The sequence below is a fragment of the Centropristis striata genome, chromosome 3 (genome assembly GCF_030273125.1).
Source record: "Centropristis striata isolate RG_2023a ecotype Rhode Island chromosome 3, C.striata_1.0, whole genome shotgun sequence".
NCBI lineage: Eukaryota > Metazoa > Chordata > Actinopteri > Perciformes > Serranidae > Centropristis > Centropristis striata.
The window spans coordinates 19,121,601-19,145,394 of record NC_081519.1 but is presented as its reverse complement, the minus strand read 5'-3'; the positions used below and the strand labels follow the sequence as shown (position 1 = coordinate 19,145,394).

The following is a 23,794-nucleotide window of genomic DNA, read 5'->3' as shown; positions in this document are numbered from 1 at the left end:
TTCCCAGTACTCCCTTTATGCCAGATCCTACTGGAACAGAATCCAAGAGCTCCCAGTTCGGCTCCAGCACTCATTTGTGAGGGCCTGCCATCATCACATAGCAATGGAAATAATTAGCCTACCACTCTCAAAAAAAAAAGTCTTGTTCAGATGGCCAATCTCACAGATTGCCTTCCCTCTCTCCAAACTTGACACAGCACTCGAGCACTGGTTATTCATGTTCCCTCTAATGAGGCTGCCACTCTCTGCATCATGATCAACCAATATCAACTGACAATCACAACAGATGATGGGAAGGAGTGAATGAATGGTAATGTGTATGAGAGAAGGCCTACAGTAGGGGACCTTATGGTGAACCCGGCTCAGGAGGAAAGCCATAAAGCTTGGGATGGTCACACAGCTGACAACAGCACTCTTCACAGGTTCTGCACTTTTTACAGCCCAGATAATACAACAGGGAACAAGAGACACTGTGGATCCTGTGGGCTCTGCCCTGCAAAATGTGGCCTCACACACACATACATTTTGACAACGTAAGCTGGGCTCACTCTCTCTATATCAAAGGCCCTGCCACACGGGGATTGACTTTTGTTCTTGGCAGCATGAAAAAAGAGAAAACTTTATGATGTTTATTTCCCTCTGGTTTTATTTGACTCCGGTTGTGTTGTGGGGGAAGTGTTCCTGTTGTGTGTGACGTCTGTTTACAGCATTGGGAGTTGCTACTGTATGTTTGAGAGACGTTTGTTTGGTTTATTTGTGGGATCGACAGATTGTTTGTCTATGTTGGCTGTTTCTTCATCTCATTTAATTGAAAATGCAGTCATTTGTTCCTGCCAAAGGGCTGAAGGCAGAATAAATGAAGGAGGAGGGAAAAAAAGAAAACATGCCTGCTTGGTCTGTTGTGCTGTATTGGTCTGCTTTTAATATCTTATGTGGCATCAAGAGGGCTTATTGGTTGGTTTTCAGAGATAGGGGGAAAGACCTAGGTCATTCATGTTGCTATGCTACGGCACAAATGATGCACACATACTGTAAAACAGCCATGTTGCTGGGAACGACTTCAGGAGCAGATACTTCTAACAGAATGCTGACATCTAGTGGACAATGCAACAAAAGGTTCAGCTTTACAGAAAATATTAAACTGTGTAAATCCACTGCAAATAGAAGTTTGCATAAATTCTCATATTTATAGTCCACAGCATGAAAACAAATCTATAAACAAATAAATATTTAATTTATTACACTATTTCAATGACATTGTGTCTGAAATACAAGCAACAGGGTGATGTCAGATTGCTTTCAGAACACTGTTGTCAACATTGTGCGTTACAGAAGTATGATCCAAGACATCTAGAACAATCAGTACACTGCAAAAGAATTAAAAGCAAATGTGAGAATGTCATAACTAAACGTATATACACATGGTCTCTGCTGCTGTAACAGTATGTTGTAGGTAGTAAAAGAAAGTTAATGGTTACTGAATTGCATGGATTTTACTTGTTTGCATCACAGTTCTGCTTTTTGTGACTCCATTATTCAATACTGTAGCCAGGACATGGATGAACTGACTTTATATTTATAATGTCTGCATTTATATCAGCTGAGCAAGAAAACACAGAAATGTGAAATTGACTTCTATGGTGAGAGGAACAATTCAGTTCCCACAGTAAGAGTTGGTTACCTATTTAACCCTAGCCTGTACCACACTTTAATGTTTAGGAACCTTTACTGTGAACTCTATTGTTAGCTAGCTAGCTATCATGCAGGAGGTCATTCCTATGGAACCCAGGGACATATGTTCCTCAGACACATGATGGAAACATGACAAAGGGTCCTATGTTCCCCAATTCTACATATTTGTACTCCCAGGGTCCAAAGTTCCCAGGGCCCTATACTCCTAGACCTATATGGCACATAATGGGAACTCAACAAAGGCACCTATGATTCCAAAGGCACGTGTTCCTAAATTGTACATGTTAATCTCTGGTGGTGCTCTGTTCCCAATTTCCTATGTTCTCAAGGTCCTCTGTTCCCAAGGCCTTATGTTCCCAAGGGTCTATGTTTTCAAGGGTCCTATGTTCCCAGGGTCCTTTGGTATCAATTCCAATGTTCCCAAACATATTTCAGCTCAAAATTTTAAATAAGCCAATTTAAAGGACAATAAAAAACAACTTATTATTCAATCATTCAAAATGCCAAGTTAAACATTTTGTATCATCAATAGTAGTTGGCAATTGCAATTTCTAAAGAGGTTTAGATTCAGAAAGAGGTTAAAGTTAACTAGATTATACTTATGAGATAATGAAAACTTTAAATGGATCATATTTGACCCAAACACAATGGGAGTGTGTGTTCCCAGAATATTTGCCTTGGGATCATAGGGCCCTGGGCCCTGAGACATGATATGCTCTACCTGCAGGCTGATTTGGCTAACGAGTGTCATGCTAATAGCTTCAAATGGACACATAACAAGTGCTGACTTGTTTTATTGTCTCTAGCGAACAAGCTAGTCCTACAAAACTGATTAGATGTATCATCAGTGCCATCTGTTACCAGTTAAAAATAAGCAACAACATGTCTATTAAATATTTTTAAGATAGCAGAGTTTGGAAGCACAAACTTTACTCAGCTATTGTTGCAATAGCGATGGACCTCCAATATGGCTGCCCGAGGGTGTGCTATGCCAACTGAAAGCATCTTACTATCACATTCCTGCATACAAACAGTAGGCAGTATCTTATTTGAAGTAAGAGACACTGACCAAACTGGCCAGGATTTTTGTGCTCTTGCTGTTAGCACCAATACCATTTTAAAGTAGAGAGAGGAAAAGGATAGGATCAGGAGGAGAGCGAGCCAGAGTCTTCGACATCTGTGGAGTCATACTCGTCAGCAGACTCTGTGAGGGCAGGGTAGGGCCGTGGCTGGTCCAGGTTGACATAGGTGACATTCAGACTGATGTAATGTTCCCCCTCCAGACCAGAAAGGATGGTGGAGACAGCCGACACCAAAGTAGCAAAACTGGGCCTCAGCTCTGGATCAGGGTCCCAGCACTGGAGCATAATGCTATACCTGAAAAAAAAACATGGAGAGAGTCTGAGTAAGGAGAGAAGGGCCAGCTTAGACCTAGTGCACGTGTACAGGAGTCAGGGGTCAACATAGCTTTTTCCGTGCTTTCCAGCCTTTCTTTCACTTGTTCTTAGCTTGTGACATCAGTGTGCGTGACATTATGTCCATGGTAAGGTGTCATGAATTAGATAATAATTTCTGCAATGGCAGACATGGCCAGAATAATGCTGGCTCTAACCCTAACCTGCTAACAGGATTTTTCTTTTTTTACATATTTACACATGTGTAAAGCTAGACTTCGACTGTATTGAAGAACAGAGGAGTCAGAATGTGCTACAGAGGTACCAATGAACCTAGGCCGCCTATCAGTCAATGTTTCTTTACAAGCTTCTTGTTGAGCAACATCTTCTTCATTGTGTGATTGGCCAACATGGTTTTAGAATTAGCTTACACCCTGTTGGTTTGGCATGCATGACAGTGCTTCAATTGTCTTTTTGTGTTTTTATTTGGTTTTATTTTTTTTAAATCAGAACTTGTGTTGACAGTATTTTTTTAAGAAAGGAGGACATGAAAGATGTGTCAATCTCCTCATCTAACTTTTGTCAAGAAAGCAAATAAGGATATTTCCCCAAATTTCTAACTATGCCTTTTATGCCTTATGTTGGCGTTTGATATTGGTCCCTGGTGACACTTTTCCATGAGCCTTTCCATGAGGACAAGGGGTATGAATAGTTGATTTATTCTCCATCAATCTTTAAGTTGGTTGGCAAATGCTTACAGTCCAAGGGTTTTAACATTAAAATGGCAAAAACACCACAGCGTGTGTATGTGGTTTTGTTGTTTGAAGTGTTTTGTAGACATACACATTAACTCCCAAAATGCATTGCTTAACTGTGTTGGAATACCAAGAGGTGGACAATTTGTGGGTTTCACAATACTGATTGACCATTTGAACATTATGTTACTACAACTTGGACTTTGTGCCTCGGTCTTTGTTGTAAAGTTGTAAATCTATGTTAGTATTATTGCAGTATTAGTAGTCATACTAAAGCAATCAAGTTTTGCAATGCATGTAAGAAAAATAAGTTACATGAACAGCTCCTACTACTTACAAAGGGTCGGGGCAGTATTGAGGCTGGGGAAGCCTCCTGCCCTTTAGTAAGTAATGTGTTATGTCATAAGGGTCCACCTCTGGGTACGGGCTCGCTCCTCTGGTCAGCATCTCCCACATCAGCACACCGAAAGACCACTGCATCAAGAGGGGCAAAAGTTACAGAAAGTAACAATTCACTTGGACAGACCTGAACTCCCAATCAGTATTGTGTTCTAAAAGCCTGTATACGGTTTTAAAGGTGCCATTGAGTGACTTGTGTCTCGCACATGTGCTTAGTATCTCTCTGTGAGATGAGGAGGAAGAACTTTACAACCTTGAACACAGACATTATGGCTCCTTAACAAGCATCTGTCTAGTTACCAATGACAAAGCTACTGGTTGCATGGCAACTCTGTCATCAGTGTGCTGTCAGGTTTAGTTGGCAATTTCAGTGGACAACTTCTTAATGCATTTTTTATTTGTGGCGCCCAATAATATGTGACCATGTCAACATGCGACTCTTCAAATAGATGGCTACTGTTTCAGCTACAATTTTAACAAAAAAAAAAGTTTGCCTTTGTTTTATTTTAATCATTTCAAAAGAGGTCAAATTATCCAATTATTGGCAGAAAAAAAAGATTAGAGAGAAAAAATAAATAAAAATGTTTGCAGTATTAACCTGCTTTTCCTAATCTAAAGATAATAGTGTATTAATCATTGCTGTATATTAACACTGTTATAATTGACATTAACAGGGGACATGTTAAACAGTTACAATTTTGTGAATCGGACATCTACAGTCAGATATTTTGTTCATAATGTACCTACAAGACAAACACATGAAGCATCAAACTTTTATTTCCACCCCTGCAAACATTGACAAGTTTCCCTTAAAACACTGAGGTGGATCTTCATGGGCTCACCACATCAGACTTGGAAGTGAATTTCTGTGTCTGCAGACTCTCGATGGCCATCCATTTGACGGGCAGCTTAGCCTTCCTGTGATCCTGAACACTGTAATACTCCTTATCAAAGACATCTCTGGCCATGCCAAAGTCTGCCACCTTCACTGTATATGACTCGTCCAGCCTGAAGACAGAAAAGTAACATTATGGTTTGGTTGAAAAAACCTTATAACTGAGTACTGTTATGTAACAAACTTATCCTGATTTGAACCGTCATCTCCCTACATTTAATTAAAGAGGAATTCAGGCCTAATGGCAATGAATAAATTGCTTATTTCTCTGCATTTCTCAGTGACTCACATGCAGTTGCGTGCTGCAAGATCTCTGTGCACAAACTTCTTCTGAGCCAAATATTCCATCCCCTTGGCAACCTGCAGCCCGAAGCCAATCAGATCCTTTACAGTAGGGTTCTAAACAAATCCACAAACATGTGACAGAAATACTGACTTAAAACACTTGGACATGTACATATTTTCTATTTAGTAAACAGATGGTTGAACATAAATCAGAAGATTAATTTGCGCTGTTTTAATGTCGGTGTCACACCCTCTTCTCGCAGCGTATGAAGTGCCGCAGGTCCCCATGTTTCATGTACGGCAGCACCACTAGAGGGAGCCCTTCCTGTGGCAGGAAGATGCCCAGCAAGGACAGCACATTACTGTGGTGGAAACCCTTCATTATGATACCTTCCTTCAGAAACTGCTCCACCTCCTCGACATCTGTTATTCCTGATGACACACACACACACACACACACACACACACACACACACCTACATAAACATTATGGACTCAAGTCTAAAGGAAGACCGACAATTTGGAGAAGTTGCATTTAAAGAGAAAGTTTGTGGTGTTTTCCTAAAGCATCTATAGATGGGTGGATTACTGATCAGGTCTAGCAGTAACAGGCCCAGGGGCTGAAGTTAATGCCCCTCTGTCATTCACCTGCGGGAGTTAGGGTTAGGGACAAACCCTAATCCTAAGCCTAAAGACATACTGACTAGAAAGAGATGAAAATTGTCAACAAAGAAACATCAAATGAGTACAAAGAGAAACACAACAACCACAATAGATGAAAGACAGTTGGTGGTGATAATAAAAGACCCACAATGACTATGAATAGGAGAGGGGGGACACAAAGAGATTAGACAAGACTAAAAGAGACGCAAAATACAACAAACAGAACAACACAACCACAAAAAGACACAGAAGGACTACAGAGACACAAAAGGACTTAAAAGAGATGCAGATAGCCACAAAAAGACACAAAACAAATACAACGGGATGCAAAATGACTACTACGGACAGGCCAAATAACCACAAAGAGACACACAATTACTGCAGAGACACAAACAGCTACAAAAAAAAACAAATGACCACAAAAAGAGGCAAAACCCCAACAGACTCAAATATTTCAAAAGACCAAAACAATAAGAAAGTGACGCTAATCAACCACAAAGAGACACACAAGTTATGCGTGATGACTAAAAAAAAAGACACAAACTAACTATAAATACAGGCTGAACAACTATGTTGTGTATCTTGCTCCTGTGAAGGAGAGGTACGTCCATGCCCAGGGGCTCATTGTCTCATAAATCACCCATGCATATATATATATATGCAAATATACATTAGATGTTACTCACTATTCAAAGACTTGACAGCACAGTGGATTTCTCTACTGTTCTGGTCTGTGAAGTATCCATGATAGACAGTGCCAAAATGACCTACAGGGGGAAAACAAAGGCAGAATGACACAGGACTACTGCTGTTCCTTCTAAACAGGACATACCTTACTTTTCTTTCACATAGAGGCAGTGGGGTTCCTTACCCTTCCCTATGATCCTGTGGTGCTGCACAATAAGCATCTCAGCGGGAATAAGAACATCCTTCACCTCCTCTAGCAACTCTGGCCTAAAACTGGAAATGGAGATCTTTTCTGGAGGCATGAGGGGAGTGAGAGTAGGATCTATACTGCCTGTAGCGTAGCTCAGGCTGGGGAACACCACCCGCCCCACCAGCGGGGTAGGAGGACTCAGGGATATGACTGGTAATGAAAATTATAAAGGTATGTGTGTCAGAAGCAAACAAGCTGTACAGTACAACAATGCAGTATAAAATGTGTTTAGCTAAACAGTCACCTCTCCTGTAGTCCCCAACAGGCGACAGCTCCACATTATTTGTACCAGAGCGACTAGCACTGTGGGCCAAACGGCTCTCTACCATGGAGGCTGCAAAACATTTCACAACACTTTTTAATCATCAACCCCAGAAGAAGAACACATGAACATCCTACGCAATACCAGGGATGTTCTAGTTGAAAGACTCATCCCAAATTCCCACCCACAGCCGGTAGCAGTTGTACAAACATATCTGACCAAGAATCGCGTAACAGAGAGGAGCCCACCTTTCTTCTTCTTCCGTAAGTGTTTCATAACCACGAAGGCCAGCACCGCGCCGGCAACCAGAGCCGCCAAGATCCCCAGAACAATACCCACCATGTAGTGGTTGCTGACCCTCATCACCTTACCAACGTTGTGGACCTGCCCGTTGATAGAGATCTAAAGAACAGGGTTCAGTAAACACTATTGTTAGACAACAAGAAGCCTATTCTCATATTGTTGTACTTTGAGGTTTTGCTGACTTTGAAGGCTAGAATAAACAATCAAGCTAACTGTCAGCATCATACACACTGACAGCTCCCAAAAGTAGAAGCCAAAAACTATTGATCGCCCCCTGTTGGCTGGTTAGGTTATAAACCTCGCCCTCTCCATACTTACAGAGAGGACATGGGCCAAACTAAAAAATCAAGGTACACTTAATTTTTCCTAAAGATGTTTTTTTTGTCCTTGTATGAAGTTCTAATGATGCTACTGTATGTTCAAATGTTCGTTTCTCTAATTAGTTTTGTTTTAATTAGTTATTTGATGCTATAAAAAAGGGTTGTGACATCATGATTGATAGCTGTAATTGACTCTTCATGGGTGTATGGGTGCAGCCTTCCATACGGCAGCTTCAGCACACAATTACCACTTGCAAACTCTGCCTCCAAATGGGGTGCTCAGAAGATACAAATTTTAATTTATTTTGCAAAATATCTTAATTATCTTTACGAGAACTATACAAAGCTTTGTTTTTCATTTTCCATTATTTGTCCATCCCATCTGATGGTTGCTTGACAGTGGACAATGTACAAGAATGGTTGGTGATAACTAGACAGGCACATGTGGGACTTAGGGCTCTGTGTTGCATGCCAAATCCATGTACCTTCACTGGCAGTCCCTCACTGGGGATGGTCATGTTCTTGGGGATCCTGCAGGTGATCTCATTGTCCAGAACTTTGGCATCACAATCGACGCCTGCCACTGTCATAATGATGGTCATACAAGAGCTCACCAGATTCAGCTTCTGATGCTGTTTTAAAGAGGTCATATCAAAATGTGAGACTTTGTTATTTAAAAATAAATAATATTACAAATCCACATTTACATTGTCATTAATTCTCTTACATGAAGTGACACTTCGTCAAAGCCAGGGTACAAATTCAGCACGTGTCCCTCTGTTTCAAAAGGGATGGGCTCGCCATATGGATGGTAGGAGAACTTGTTGTTCCAAAGTCCCAAAGCTCCATCCATGTCAAAAGAAAGCTCTCCTTCCTCTGTCTCATCCCTGGGGAACACCGGAGAGATACACTCCATCCTTGTGGGCAAGGACTTGCCTATACACTCCTGAAATGAACCAGTGTAATGTTTCTTTAATGGTAAACATGGTATATTGTAAACATATAACCTTGGAGAAAGATCAAAAACTGGACTGACTAAAACATTAATACTTCAGAGAGAAAATGTACAATACATTATAATGAACATTATACCCTTGTCACAGGTTTTAAGTGGCTCTCATTGGGTTTAAATCGGATGATGGTGCGGTAAACGGAATCCAGGTTCTCCCCACCAATGACGATCTTAGAGCCCCTGCAGTACAAAGAAATGTAAGACATTGTTACATTTTTATAATGCCAGGGGATTGCTTCCTGTTATAACTGAGTATGTCATTTGAGAAGGAGAGGCAAGTAAGAAAATCTGGCAATCCATTTTCCAAGTGCAATCATAATAGTTTTCCCTCCTGTGTTTATGACTTAGGAACAAGTGTAAACAAAAGATTTTGCCAACATAATCTTTCTAGGTTCCTTCATTTTTGTCATCTGTGTACAAAGAAATGTAAGACATTGTTGCATTTTTATAATGTCAGGGGAAATAAGATTGTTTCATCTGTGAAACGGCAAAAATATAGAACATTTTTGGCATGTGAAAAAAAATGTTTTTTTTGGTCAGGATGATTTTTGTGATTTGTGTTTGTGTGTTTAGAGAACATTAAGAAATTAAAACTCGCCTCGAAGAAAACATAAAAGGCTTTAGTTCCATTTAAAACAGGAGGAGTGGTGCACTTCAGCCTCTTGTGGCCAGTATGAGCATTACAACAACAAACACTATCCTAACAAAAAAAAGAAAAACATTCACTCAAAAACAAAATCCACTGCCAAAACTCTAAAACACAGAGGAGAAAGCAATTTAGATTAGACATGGAAAATTACCCAGTAGAATTTTTTTTCTCTCTGTCGTACTGGCTTACCTGTCAAAGCTACAGTCAGGCAGCACAGCTGTTATCATCGGGTTTTCCTTGTAGTAAAACACCTTTGTGGTGAGCACAGGAGATTTGTCGATGAAAACACTCAGAGGGACATCCCTCACCTCTGAGATGGGCTGGGACAAACAGATAATGGAGGACACATTGCCTCTGGGCTTTGTGACTCTATAGGGAGACAGAGGTATGTGAATTACAGGCCAGTACATGTAAACTGTGATAGATCACAGAGCTTCATGCTTTCAAATACATTTTGCATGTTCGTAAAGAAAACAGCTCTGAGTCAGTCTCTGGATTCCCAAGCCATAATGATACATCCATTAGTGTAATGGAAACAGATAAGAAATACGTTTTTCCAGACCTCTTTATCGGACAGGGCATGTCATTGAGAGTCACTTTCCTGGTCTTCCCAGCATCCAAGTAAGGTCCAGTCACTGTGATCAGTGTGCCCCCAACACGAGGACCATAGTTGGGCTGGATTTCTGTGATGTTGGGAATCTGGAGGTACAGTTTATTATATTATTTTCATCAAATACATGTATTTGAAAAGTGGTTCCACATTTTAGATAGCTTATACAATTACTTATAGCTTGTATGTCGTAATCAGTAGATGATAACAGCAAAGATTACCACAAATGTGAATCCTGGCATTTCTGCCTTCCCGTCAATAGAGTAGCGTCCCTCCACCTTGCCCTCATGCACCTCCACTGTAATGTTTACTGCTTTGGACAGCTCAGTGGCCCCAGAGCGAATCTTACACACCAAGCTGAAGAGCAGCACCACAAAACATGTCTGTCAGTATATCAGTGGCAAATACAGTAACTCCAATACCAGTGACATTTAATTAAAAAAAATGAAATGAATCAAATTGTTCTACTTTAAACAGCATCAGGAGACTAAAGTTCTTTCAAAAGGTTAGTGTTGCTGCTAAGCACCATACAGCTTCTACAGTCCACTGGAAGTATATTGATGTGTTAATACAAAAGTGCAATAAAATAAAAAAAATGTTTAACCCTTTTTAGCCTCAATACTTAGCACAATACAGGTACACTAGCTGTTTAGTGCTAACTAGCAAATGCTAGCATGCCAAAATGCTAAACAAAGATGGTAAATGTGTTAAACATTACCTAATGAACATGAGTGTTAGAATGTTAGCATGCTGATGTTAGTGTGTCAGTAAAGCCTCACAGAGCAGCTAACATGGCTGTAGGCTCATAGTGTTTCACTACACACATTGGTTATGCAGACATGTGACAAAGACATTTCAACACATCTGTAACAAGGCATAACAGGGCACATATCCAGTGTTGCCTAAAAGTCGCTAGAAGTCGCTAAATGATTGCATCACCTAATTTGCATAATTTACCATGTGCATGTACTTGTAACAGACGCTGTAGAAGAGAGGAATAACATTGTGGGAAAGACAATAAGCAAGAAAAAAAACACTGTGAGAGTGCGAAAGTCGCTAGATTTGTCGCTAATTGCTTTTTTGAAAAATAGTCGCTAGGGGGTCTGAAAAGTCGCTAAATCTAGCGACAAAATCTAGTGACAAAAAAAAAACACTGCAATAATCATTTTGGTGTCAGTCACAAAACAGGGTCACTCCAATGTCCTATGTCATATGTCCTAGGTCATATGTTCCAGGACATGCAGGACATAATGGGAGCCTGAAAAATATGCTCCCTCTTTATTTGCTTATATAACACGGACTAGTGTTAGGATTAGGTGAGGGAACTATAATCAAAGCTCTAAGAGCCTCAATAGACCAGATCACAGTATAACAAAGTCTTCTGGTGTAAAAAAAAAATCCTAAAATTGGATATTCCACAAAATTAATATGACAGATAGTATTTGGAACAATGCCTGCATGGATACTCACTGTGTGTTGTTGCTTTTGGCTGATAGCACAGTGCAAGCAGTCTGTCCCAGTCGGACCTGATGGGTTCTGGAGGTGATGGCAGGTTTTAAGGGGGACTGGAACTCCCATCCGCACACTGTCAGCTCTGTTTGACCATCAGGAGGAGCAGTCCGTGGAGAGAACTGCGTCAATAAAGAAGAATATATAGTGCCACCTTGGAATGAAACGCTTTTATTCATTGCACAAAGTGACATTTGTATCCTTGGTTACAGAACAAACCTCACCCCAGTGATTCCTGGTGGGCAGGACTCGTTCCTCCAGCGACTGTGACACTCACTTTCCCAGGAGCACACGCCAGAGCACCAGCCACAGCCCATGAATTTCGGGGCTGTCAGGCACATGGCACAGGTCAGGAAGTGTTGACAGCCCGGTCCCCTCTGGGGCACCTGAATCATCTGAAACAGAGACATTATCATTTTAAAGGTCACAAATCCAATCTTATTGCCATGCACTACTACATTATTAATGTGGCTATTAACATGGAAACTGATACTGGGCCTCATTCAACACCAGGCTGTTTAACAGGTCTCATAGACAGCTCCTGGTGATGAAATAGTCCAATAAACAATTTCAACAACACAGGAAATAATCCATACCATACATCCATACCAAAACATACCACAATACCCATGTGAAAACTGATCCTGTGCCAGTTTCTAACATCCATCCTGCTGCAAAATGCAAAGTCAAATCAACTTTATTGATTTGCCTCCTCAGGGTCAGAGGGGTCACAACTAATCCCAGCATGCACTGGGCAGAAGGTCTCCAGAGCATCATAGAGTCAATAGTAGACAATGAGTCACAGTTCCACCTCATTTGAAATTGTAATGTAACCTGACCTGCATGTCTGAGCCTCCTAATCAGATGATTGTATTATCCAGAGAACCATTGTACATGTTTGTGTTTATATAAATTAGTTTTTTTTGTGCTCATTTCATGGAATTGGTTTTGTACCTCGTCTCCAACCACAAAGAGAAGATACTCTGATGAGTAAACAGCAGCAATGGACGAGATCCTCTGGTTTTCTACCAAAGAATAATTGGCAAAGATAATCGGGCTGGATCTTGTCAATACAAGCTGCCAACAAAGACACAACAAATGATTATTAGTAGTGGATCATATAAAATGTCAAGAATAAAAAAAAGTGTGATTTTTCAAACCATGCAGTATACCTGCAGCAGACGGCCAGTAGAGGTGCCAATATGGGCTACAGTCTTGTTCTCTATTGTTGTGACGAGCAAAGATGTGAGAAGGACGTCTGTCATCTGCCTGTTGAAGAGGTCTACTCTGTAGTAGGGCTTTGACACCATAGTTGGATGGTCTCTGCATGTGGCATTGTTCTCCATGCTCTAGTACCAAGCCCATAGGCAGCAGAGGACATGAAAATAATTTAGTTAGGAAGACAATATTAGACATGTTTGAACTAGGTCGACAGTAGGATCTTTAGCAGGAAGCTAGACCTGTCTGACATCCTGAAGTGGCTTTTGTGTATTAAGGGTTTATCCATATTTAAGGTAAAAAAAAAAAATCTTAGCATAACGTTTTTCTTGACCTTGGAAATAGTACTCAGACCAAACAATCCAAACTCAAGGACAAGTTATAGACAACCATCCCAACGCAAGGCCCCTTTTAACAAAGCAGTAGAAACAAGCCAGTAGTTGGAACATAGAAATAGTGCCGTGTTCATTTAGCATGTTAATAAAAAAAAGTAAAGAAAGTAAAATACACAGAATTAGCTGAATAAAATTGTCACTCATCTGACGTTAACAATGTGCTGACAAGAGTGTGTGGATAAAGCATTACGTTGTTAAGTGTTACTCTTTAAACATCAGGCTCTCAATGCTTTGAACTACTGCACTGCTCGTTTGGTAATTGCTCCAACAGTCACTAATAGCAACAGCATGAATAAGAATGGCCAGGGCTCTGACAAATTTCCTTTCAGGGCTTTTGAAGATTTGTGAAAGGACCGATTTTAACCCAAATCATCAGCTTTTATAAGCCTAACCATGTAGTTCTGTTGCCTAAACCTCACCAAGTACTTTCATTTTCTATACCAAAGCATGTGGTTTCATTGCCTGAACATAACCATGTACCATTGTTCACTAAACCTAACAACTGAAAACGTTTTACTATTATTAAAAAGAATATTACAAATACAAAAAGTCTAAAAACACAGGACCCATTCCCGGTTCCCTGGTTGAAGGCCCTGTGCTTGACCTTTTCATCCACCACAACCTGCTCCCAGCACCTACTTTGGTGCTATTTAAACTGCTACTATTGCTTATTCTATTACTATCACTACTAAATCTTTCAGCCAGAAAAACCTTTTTGACTTAAATCTTTCTGGCAGAAAGTCCTGAAGCCTACCTTCTCCCATGTGCTCTGAGCATCCTCCGACATTGACTGAAATGGGAATGTTCCTTCTAGTCTTATTCTGTTACTATGAATTTGATGTTGAGTTGGGGTTTTTTTTGTACAAATCAGCTTGACGGGTCAGAGTATGTATTCATTATCTGTGGAGAGCTCCGTAGTCTCAAACAGTAGTATTATAGAGATAAAGTACAGCTGTAGTAAGAGAGGACCAGCTGTTTGCTTGAAGGGACATGTTATGAGCTGTACTGGTAACCAGGGTAATTAGGCTAAACAATGTCCCTGGCACAACAGAAGCACAAGGTGAATCTGCCATGATAATATGATCGTTTCATAATTTAAAAGGCCATGATAAATGATTATATGCTGCAATGCTGACAGAAGGATTGCCTCGTCGCTATAGACACGGAGCAGGGTGGATCAGTGTTTGATTAAAGGGAGTTTTCATGTAAACATTGGTTAATACCTTAAGGCCAAGACATAAAAACAAATAAATTACACTCTATAATTGTTTTCTTTGCAAATAAAAGTGACATTTTTTTAAATTAAGTGGGTCTTAAAAAAAGGAAGATTAAGATTACGATTTCCTTTAGCAGCAAAGTGGATAGCAAAAAACAATAAATAGTAAACAGCAGTATAACCTAGAAATATATGAGGTATTAGCATCAGAAAAATGAAAAAAGACAACTAGAAAGGAAATAGCTCAACAATGAGCGAGAGCTGCTGTAACAAGCGGCCACTAGTAAAACACAATCAGTATGGCTATTGATTGAAATCATTCACCTCCAATCCCTAGAGGAATATAAAGCTTTGGTTATAATTTCATTTCATTTCATTTCCTGAACCCTTAACCTTAAATAAGACTTACATAAAAAAAATATTATTTGGAAGCTAAAGGAGACAAACTGGAAGAGTCAAGATACCTCCAAGGACTAACAGACCTAAAATGACACTGAGGAAAAGCCTGAACAGGAACATTACTTATACATACACACACACACACACACACACACACACATAATATATATACACACATATATATATATATATATATATGTGTGTGTGTGTGTATATATATATATATAAAACAACAAAGTTTCATATTTTTGTTACCAAAACTCGCCTGTGATCAGGAAAACTGCATACTCATATTGAAAATGAATTACTCCGCATTATTTAAACTAATGATCCAAATTTGTGATGATATTGTTGGCACCAAAGTTGTTTTGATCTGCTGAGAAATGGAATAACCTGGATTTCAGATTGTTGGACAATCCCGCTGGCAGGTTACTCAACATTCAGACCAGCAGCCAAAAGCAGCAAAACAGAAAAAGCCTCAGGAGCAAAGTTAAGTCATCCAAGTAGAAAGTGTTCCACTGAAGATAAATACATTCCAACTCCATAAAACTGTTTATGTGAACCGCTTCCAAATTTGTGTCTGAGTCACATTTTTGTTTTTGCCACAAGTTCAAAGATTCAACATCCAAACTATATGAAATCAAACTGTAGCTGCAACTGCTATAACAGCAACTCAGTTGTGAGAATTTTACTTTATTCTAAAACTGGCAAGAATGTACTTTTAGTAAAAAGAGATAGGATTAGCACAACCCCTTACTCCCTCACACTCACCAGCAGCCAGGACAGAACAACTTAATTTAAGAAATAATATGGGAAATATTCATGGGATCTAGACAAAAAGTTTTTTTCCCAAGAGAATCAGCCCAAGAAACCAAAGCTCTCATAATATCAGAAGTTTAAAAATATATTTCCATATCAGCACTGTGGCCTTAAAAGGATACAGAATACACACAATGTCACATATTAAGAACTGATATAACAACAAGGAATGAGGCCTACTTATTCTAGCTTGGTTGATTTAAGATTAAATCTTTTTTAAATTGTTAAAAATACCCTCTTCCTGTCTGACCTGAGATATTCACTCAACTGATGCAGAAAACAAGTCTACTGCAAACAAGCCTTACTCCCACTTGGCCCCCGTCCAATTTTCATTCCACTGGTGTTTCCATGTTTTTGTTTTTGTTTTCATTTAAAAAGCAGTTTGTATCCGTGTTTTCTTGGATATAACAGTGAGTGCTCACTGAATTCATATCCAGGTGGCTCTGGTTGCATTCCACTAACCCTAATGCTACTTAACTGAAATCCCAAAAGGTTTTCTTTTCAAATGAATGATCATTTCAGAGTAATATACATTTACATATACATAACCTGTTAATTAGTTAAATCAGCTGTTCTGATCACTTTCAAAATAAACCTCCAGACCATGACAGTACAGCAATAGAATAGTACTTCCACCTGGGAAAATGTTCTGTTTTCTTGTCGAGAGTTAGGTGAGAATATCAGTACAACTCTTGAGTATGTATGCTATATATGAAGCTAGCAGGCAGCTAGCTTAGCTAAGCACAAAGACTGGAAATAGGGGGACAGAGCCAGCCTGGCTTCAAAGGTGATCCATCTATCAAATTTTTTTATCTGTCTCTGAAGGTTGGAGCGCAGCTTTACAATACAGTCACATCCCTTAAATTGTAATTTTTAGTCTTCTATTTTTTATTAATTACACTTACATATAACATGTTGTCATTGGTGAGCTTTTTTTTTAAAAACAGAGCCAGCAAAAGCTGTTTCACTTGTTTCCCGAATGGTGAATAAGTAAGTATGCATAAACTCTCAAAGGCATTCTTAATTCCTATTTCTGATGCTAATGGTTTCACATTCATTTTACAAAATAATCTGCAGACAGATTTAACTAGGAAATCAATGAGTCATGCAATAACCACATGCAGCTGGAGCAAGCTCTGTGCAACACTAAACGTTTTTACAGTTTGCTTCATTTCATTAGTCATGTTTGGCTGGGTCTACTTTTGCACAATAATCCTGCTCCAGCCAGAAATGTGAGTGAAGAATTGCTTTGTTTAGGGGTTAGAGATATGGTGATGGTGTAGGACCAAAACCGTTTTAATCTACATCTGATGAACCTTCTACTCATGTCACCTATTTCCTTTCTTTCCTGGTTCATGTATAAACAAGAAAATTATGTTTTCAAGTGCTGTCATCCCCTGCGTAAATATCTATCCTTGCTAGCTTTTGAATATGTATGCACATGTTAAGATAACAATTTATAGCCCACGCGGTAAGATTTTTAACATGCCCTGTCAAGATTTCTGCACCATGAGTCAGCAAATAATTACCCATATAAATGGGTGCAGTTCAGAAAGATACTTCAGTTGGGTTTTTTTTACTGTAATTTACTGTGAATCTCAACTTAAAAGTGAGTGATGCATTGATGAAAACTCATGGATCCACATACTTTTCCTCTTACCAGTACTTCATAAATCAGATACACACACTCAACTGAATGTACCTTTGTTCTGTCTTGTTTTCTTTTTCAAGTACAGTACAACACTGTGTTGACAACGCATTCTCACTCCCAACTTATCAGATGCCAATGCTTGGTGAGATACAGACACTCTATGTACCACTCTAGCATCAGTTTTGAAGGAACAGGGTATCAATTTCTGCAAATTAGGTGTAGTGTGGTTTTTCAAAATAAAATTTAAGTGAATAAAGTTGAGGCAACAAAATAACTGGGTTAAGGTTAGGGGAAAAAAAACAGGATTGTGGTTAAAAACAACTACTTCCTTACTTAACTACTGGACAAAGTAATGTTAATGATGTAGATGACATAGGTGACAAAATTGATGTAGAACATGATCTAACTACTTATGTCAGTTAATTAACAGAATAATAAAATAACAACATGGACTCCTGGTTTCACACTTGGTACAAACACAAACTTTGCTGGTTGACCCATTTACCATCCCTTCTGCCTGTCCACCTTAAACAAACCTTTGTGCTCTTTATATTATGTTTATGCTCTGACCTGATAATTATGGCGTGGATGGGTTACATTGGGGTTCATGGAAAGCCAGGTGCATCTCATACAGATGATGTCCGTATCTGATGAGTAGGGAGTGAGAGTGGGTTGGCCTTAAAGAAACTGGATCAAACTGGATCAAACCAGATTGACCTAAGATCACATTAAACACCTGGAGTTGTTGTGTGTTAGTGGGCTGATGGGCTCACCTCATGTGGACAGCTCTCACAGGGCTGGAAGTGGCAGAGCCCTCTGGAGAGCTGCTCTGGTCCAGACTCACAGCAGTCATCCACACCATCTACAATTGCTTTGTTCACATTGTCCATAGGGAAAGCACACAGAGCAGAGTCATGCTCCGTGACCCCGTTGTCATCAGTAACAGCAAAGACCCCATAGAGGATGTCATCCTCCTCTTCCGCTCCTAACTCCTCTGCCAGCTCCCTGCCTGCCTTGCCAAAGTGGGCTGCCTGGACCACGTTGTACACCACATCCTTATAAGGCTCACTGGCTACGTTCCTCCTCCTCCGTTTTGGTTCAAACCGACACTCCAGGATCACCTCACGATACCTTTTCATCTCCCATTCATTCCGTGGGAGACGGCCCAGGCGAGTCTGAAATGGAGAAGAATCCTGATCCGGGCTCTCTCTCTGAACTGAGAGAAAGTAGACAAATTCCTGAGTGAAAAAGCTGTACACATATTCAATATGGTATGTCCTCCGCAAGCCCGGAAGGACAGTCAGGCCACGCACATCATTGTAGAAACCATCTTCTGTGGCCAGTGGTCGACGCACTGATAATGACTTCCTTCCATAACGCTGGGTCACACTGTCATTGACAGTGGTGGCAACAAAAAAGTAGACGGTCTGACCCTCTTCGACCATTGTGACTTTGGTACCAAGAGGGCTAGCCAAGCAGTCTGGACAGTAAGCAGCAGAATTCGAATCCTTTCTGAACAAACACTTAGAAGGAGAGGGTGGCTCTCCATTTGAGTTGAGTTGGTGGCAATAGCATACACCATACTGAGAACTTCCACAAGAGTATAAAGACATATAGAACGTATCCAACAGTAGGACCTGATTGTTTGTGTCTTCCAGGAAATTGGGATCCTTGTCAATGTTGCACAAATTGCATATTTGACACTCTGGGCTTCCCACTGGTCCAGTGCGGAGCTCCCACACCTTCTCTAAGCTTCTGTTCACAGCTTCGATCACATTCTGAGAGGCAACATAAACCTCCTGGTAAAGCGTGTTGTTGACTATGTTCTGGATGGGGCCCCTGGCCTGGAAGAAGGGCATAGTGTAAACCACAGAGAAATTGACAGGGCTGGGGGCAAGTGAGGGACAGTTTGCCAAGGCAAAGGCCAGCAGGGTCTGGACACAGACACATGTCCCCAACTGTGCTGTCCAGTGGACCATCTCCAGTCCGGGTTGCAAGGGGGGGCAACAGCACAGACAAGTTGGGGTTACCTCCAGGTCCGATGTTGGGACAAAAGCATCCTTAAAACCAGCTGCTGATGCCTGTGTTAAGAGAGTAGAGTAAGTCATTGAATCTTCAAAGTGGCAACAGACAGTTTTTTTGGTTTACTTTATCACTATAAAGTAAATGTTAATTGCATAAGGTAACTGCAATATGATAATGACACCATCAGCGTCCCTTTCACTATGCAGTTCTTTCTGCCACCAGGTATGGAAAATAAAGCCTTGATTTCAGCACAAAGGAAGTGCATCAACCACTGTGCCTTTATCCTCACACTGAGATTGGGGTTTCTCGTTCAAATTGTGATATGGTTTGTTTCTAGTTTTGACATTGGTAGCCATGATGCTAACGTTACCGGAAGCCAGGACCAGCAAGAAACAAACACTGGTTCTGGCTTCTTTGTAGCTTGTGATTATATATATTTTTTTTAACAAAAGAAGCAAACATCTAAGTTTGTTTGTGACTACAAGCATTAACAACGTTGCCTACATTAGCTAACACTAACACAAGGAGACAGAAACAAACATCTATAATTCATTGTCCTTTTCACGGAAATTAAAGTCTGTTAAATAAAATTATCCTCTACAACAAAAATGGCACTGAACCTCATCTTATTATTGTATTCCAAATGATTGGAGACTAAAACCTGATTCATTCAGAAGAGATCTACTACACCAATTATTTTCTGTTACATTATAATTCTGCATTCTGCACCAAGAGTGGACTTTCACAGAAATAAAAACTGGGTAGACTTGTGGCTTTCATTAGTTTTTTGAGAACTTGTCATACACCAATTTCCTTGTATTTGGAGTTTTTGAGTCCAGGCCTGTTTTAGGAGTCATGAGCAGTTTTTCACTAATTGATTGTATATTTCATGACTTCGAAGAGATTTTGAGTTTTGAAATCCCATAAAAATGATAAATTATGTAGTAAGAGAAAGTTGCAATCAATATCAGTCTGCTTAATTATGTTCTGCACTGACTCCTAACAAATCTGAGGTGACAAATATCATCATCTTGGTTGAGCCAGATGATGATAAAGTACATGTGGTCATAAAGATAAAAGCTTCCTCTGACTCACCACAAACACTGAGAGGAAATGTTTACATAATCAAACAGGGAGCTGTAGTGTTCAGCATAGTAGACAGTGGATAAAAGAATTTTATTGTGACTTCCTGCACAAGTCATTCATATCTGTCTGGCTGCGTTTATTCTTGTTAATCCAACATCCGATCTGTTCTCCCATTATGAGTCATGTTCTTTTATGCAAGAGAAGAGGCTGTAACACAACTAGTAAATGTACCAAATTTATCAACAAAATTTAGCAATTCTTATCTCCATCAGCCTCCAAACAGCAACCAACCAAATGGAACCATGTTCCAAACTCTGAGCCTTGTCTTCATTCTGAACAGACGTTGTACGGTGGATCATTAACTAGACACATCACGGTAAGGCTGTATTCAAGAACTCTGGCCTCTTTACTTTGCATTCCTGTCACAACCACTACGTGCCTTTCAGGGGAAAAGATGTGCACGGACTGATGGTCATATGAGGACATGTGCCTTTTTAAGCCCCAGGTGAAGAAAAAACGACTTGGCTACTCGTGCCAGAGAATTTCTTTAGCTCTGATTATTTTATTTAGCAGCAAAGACACTTTATTTTGACCAAAACTCTTTCAAGACAACAGCACTTATTTTCGCTATAAGCAGGCATACGGAAAAGTTTGAAGTCAAGTATGGTGCTTCACATCAATAATTCATAGAATCCCACTAACACGGTGTTACATTTTAACAATTGCAGCTCCATGTGAAACTGAGGTTAAGGTTAGAGGACATGGGGATACATAGTAATGACACTGATTGACTTTCTTCATGTTCATGGTTAATAAAGCAAATGGTTGAAATTGAGTTTCCATTCATTGTACTACAGTGCTATTTACAGGCCGGCCAGCATGCAGGTTTTTGCTGAAGGCTGCATCAGTGTATCAGCTTACAGGTGAATTAAAGATGTAGGATTCTGATTTATAGTAAATTTGTTAAATCCATCTTCTGTTTTCTGGTCTGTGCATGTTTTATATTAGCATGAATATGAATTTACGGATTTAATTTTCCAATGCATCCAACATTGCGCAGGTCCAAAACTGAGTGCTTCTAGTAATCCTTTGTGCCCACTGCCATTTGACTACACAACAGACACACAAACAGTCCCCATTGTGACTCTCTGTAGGGCTGATTAATTAATATACTTTGATGATATATGTATATATCATTATATTTTTAATGCACTTAATATTTTGTACATAATAACAATATTATTACTATTATTATATATTATTATCATACATGGTCGGCCATAAAGTTGGAATAATTTAGTTTTCAGACACAATCCTCTGTTAATTGTGGTTATATTTTCATTGTGATATGTTTGGAATAAAGTTTTGAGAAGATATACACTTTATCTGTCAAGAATAAATCACATTGTCACAATCATTTCATGGAAGTAGGTAATATATATATATATAGTATTCCAACTTTATGAGCAACTGTGTACAATACAAAACCACATTGTATTCTTTAAATACTATACTTCTCTATACTAGTACACTATACTCATACTGTACTATATCATATGATATTATATTATAGTTGTATTATTATGGTATTATATTATTTATATAATATAATACCACTATTACAATGTACCATGCACTATTGCTTAAACTTCATACTTCATACTATGTTGAAATGTTGTACTGTCTTACCACATGATACATCAAACCCTTATTTCTACTAAGCCACAACAATAAGTATGATTAATTAATCACAGTATTCTGTCGAACACTATATACTAGACTGGCTGCTATTATACCTTGTAAACTGCCACCTTTAATCTGATGCTAGTTGGATATACTGCTTAATTGTTTTATTCTGTTTATTAAAATTTTATTTTAACTTACTTTTCTATTAATCAGTACTTTTTTCTGTCAACAACTGAATTTCACCTCTTACGATCAATGAGCTTATCTTATCTACTATCACTTACTTACAGCAATAACCTGTGAGGCTGCAGTCATACGCAACAGCTTTACTGGATCAGTGCCTTGCTCACTGGCACTTTGCTAACAGTTAACTGGATCAAGAAAGAGTATCCCTTAATTTCGTGAATCACTGCATAGATATCCACAGGGATCTGAAGAGGCAAGCTGCAGTGAAAACAATCAATTGTCAATACATATTGTACCCCAAGGACACATGTATTGATTCGGGCGCAGGATATGCATCCTAAACAGAAAAGTACAGAAACAGCAAAACCACCATTGTGAATAAACAGCGGCTCTGCATTTATTTTATTTTGAAACATTAACATAAGGATGAGCTTAATCCGAGGGGTCAAATTATCATGTTTCACAAATCAGTTCTGCATATTGCAAAGAAGAGCATTATTTAGCCTGTGTTTTATGTCTGTTCTCGTCTTATCTTTTTGGTAATTTGTTAATTGTTTGTTATTTTATTTCATCTCCTTGTTCATGCTCCTGTTACTTGTTCAAACAGGTTGCCATAAAATCGTGCCACTGCATTCTGGCTTCATTCCTTAGGTAAAAAGGTATTTGATTACAACAGCTGCAGGAAACAGGGCAACACCTTGCTCTGTGAGCTCAGAGAATAGTTTCAGTCAGGCACAGTGGTCTATCAGTGTTATACTGTAGTGAGAATAAATCCAATAACAAGTGTTAATTGTAATATTCAATAATAGTCTATCATTTTAAAAATTAAACATGAAATAGTACCTTTAACCGTCATCATCACACGAACACTTCACAGCCCTTCTTATATTACAATTAAAACTCTAAATACAAATTAAAAAAACTAACATGTGATTTTAATTCTCTAACAGTTCACAGTAATAGGTTTTCAATGACTTTAACACACTATATGACACGTTTAATTTCCTGTTATAGTTTATGACTGTGATATTTCTGATGACTGGTTGTTTACCTGTACTGGCTGCATGTTTGCTTTGATATCTGAACAAACGCCTACAGGGGGACTTAGCAGTGTCACGGTGCAGGTTAGTTTCTGTTTTGTTCTAAAATATCCCTGACACATTCAGCTGTGCATGCTGTGAAAATCTTACCTGTACAGGTTAGTTACTGTTCTCTTCAGGGAAGCAGTCAGTGTCAGGTAAGCTCCTTGTCTGACTCCACAACAGCGCAGGGATGACTGGCAGATTTAAGATGACACCATGAATTGTATTTCGTTTGTTTTTTGAATTGGGTTAAAGTCTATCGGTCCTCACAAAGCGCCGGGACATGAATACTGTGTTGGTTTCGGATTTAACTTCAGCTCCCGGTGTGAGTCAGTGCTGTTTCTCA

At 39.4% G+C, this 23,794-nt stretch overlaps 1 protein-coding gene across 1 annotated transcript; it reads right to left on the bottom strand.

Moving 5' to 3' along the window:
• Nucleotides 1-1,035: 1,035 nt before the first annotated feature.
• Nucleotides 1,036-23,794, bottom strand: mst1rb (macrophage stimulating 1 receptor b). The gene is made up of 21 exons (XM_059329463.1): nt 23,557-23,794; nt 18,157-19,464; nt 12,858-13,034; nt 12,640-12,762; nt 11,910-12,080; nt 11,647-11,807; nt 10,398-10,533; nt 10,129-10,265; nt 9,756-9,935; nt 8,998-9,097; nt 8,633-8,851; nt 8,391-8,537; nt 7,531-7,684; nt 7,265-7,354; nt 6,955-7,170; nt 6,770-6,850; nt 5,671-5,852; nt 5,425-5,534; nt 5,083-5,248; nt 4,179-4,315; nt 1,036-3,069 (listed from the first exon to the last, which is right to left on the bottom strand). Exons 2-21 carry the CDS (start codon nt 19,360-19,362, stop codon nt 2,838-2,840), a joined length of 4,125 nt encoding a protein of 1,374 aa, XP_059185446.1. The 5' UTR covers nt 19,363-19,464; nt 23,557-23,794; the 3' UTR covers nt 1,036-2,837.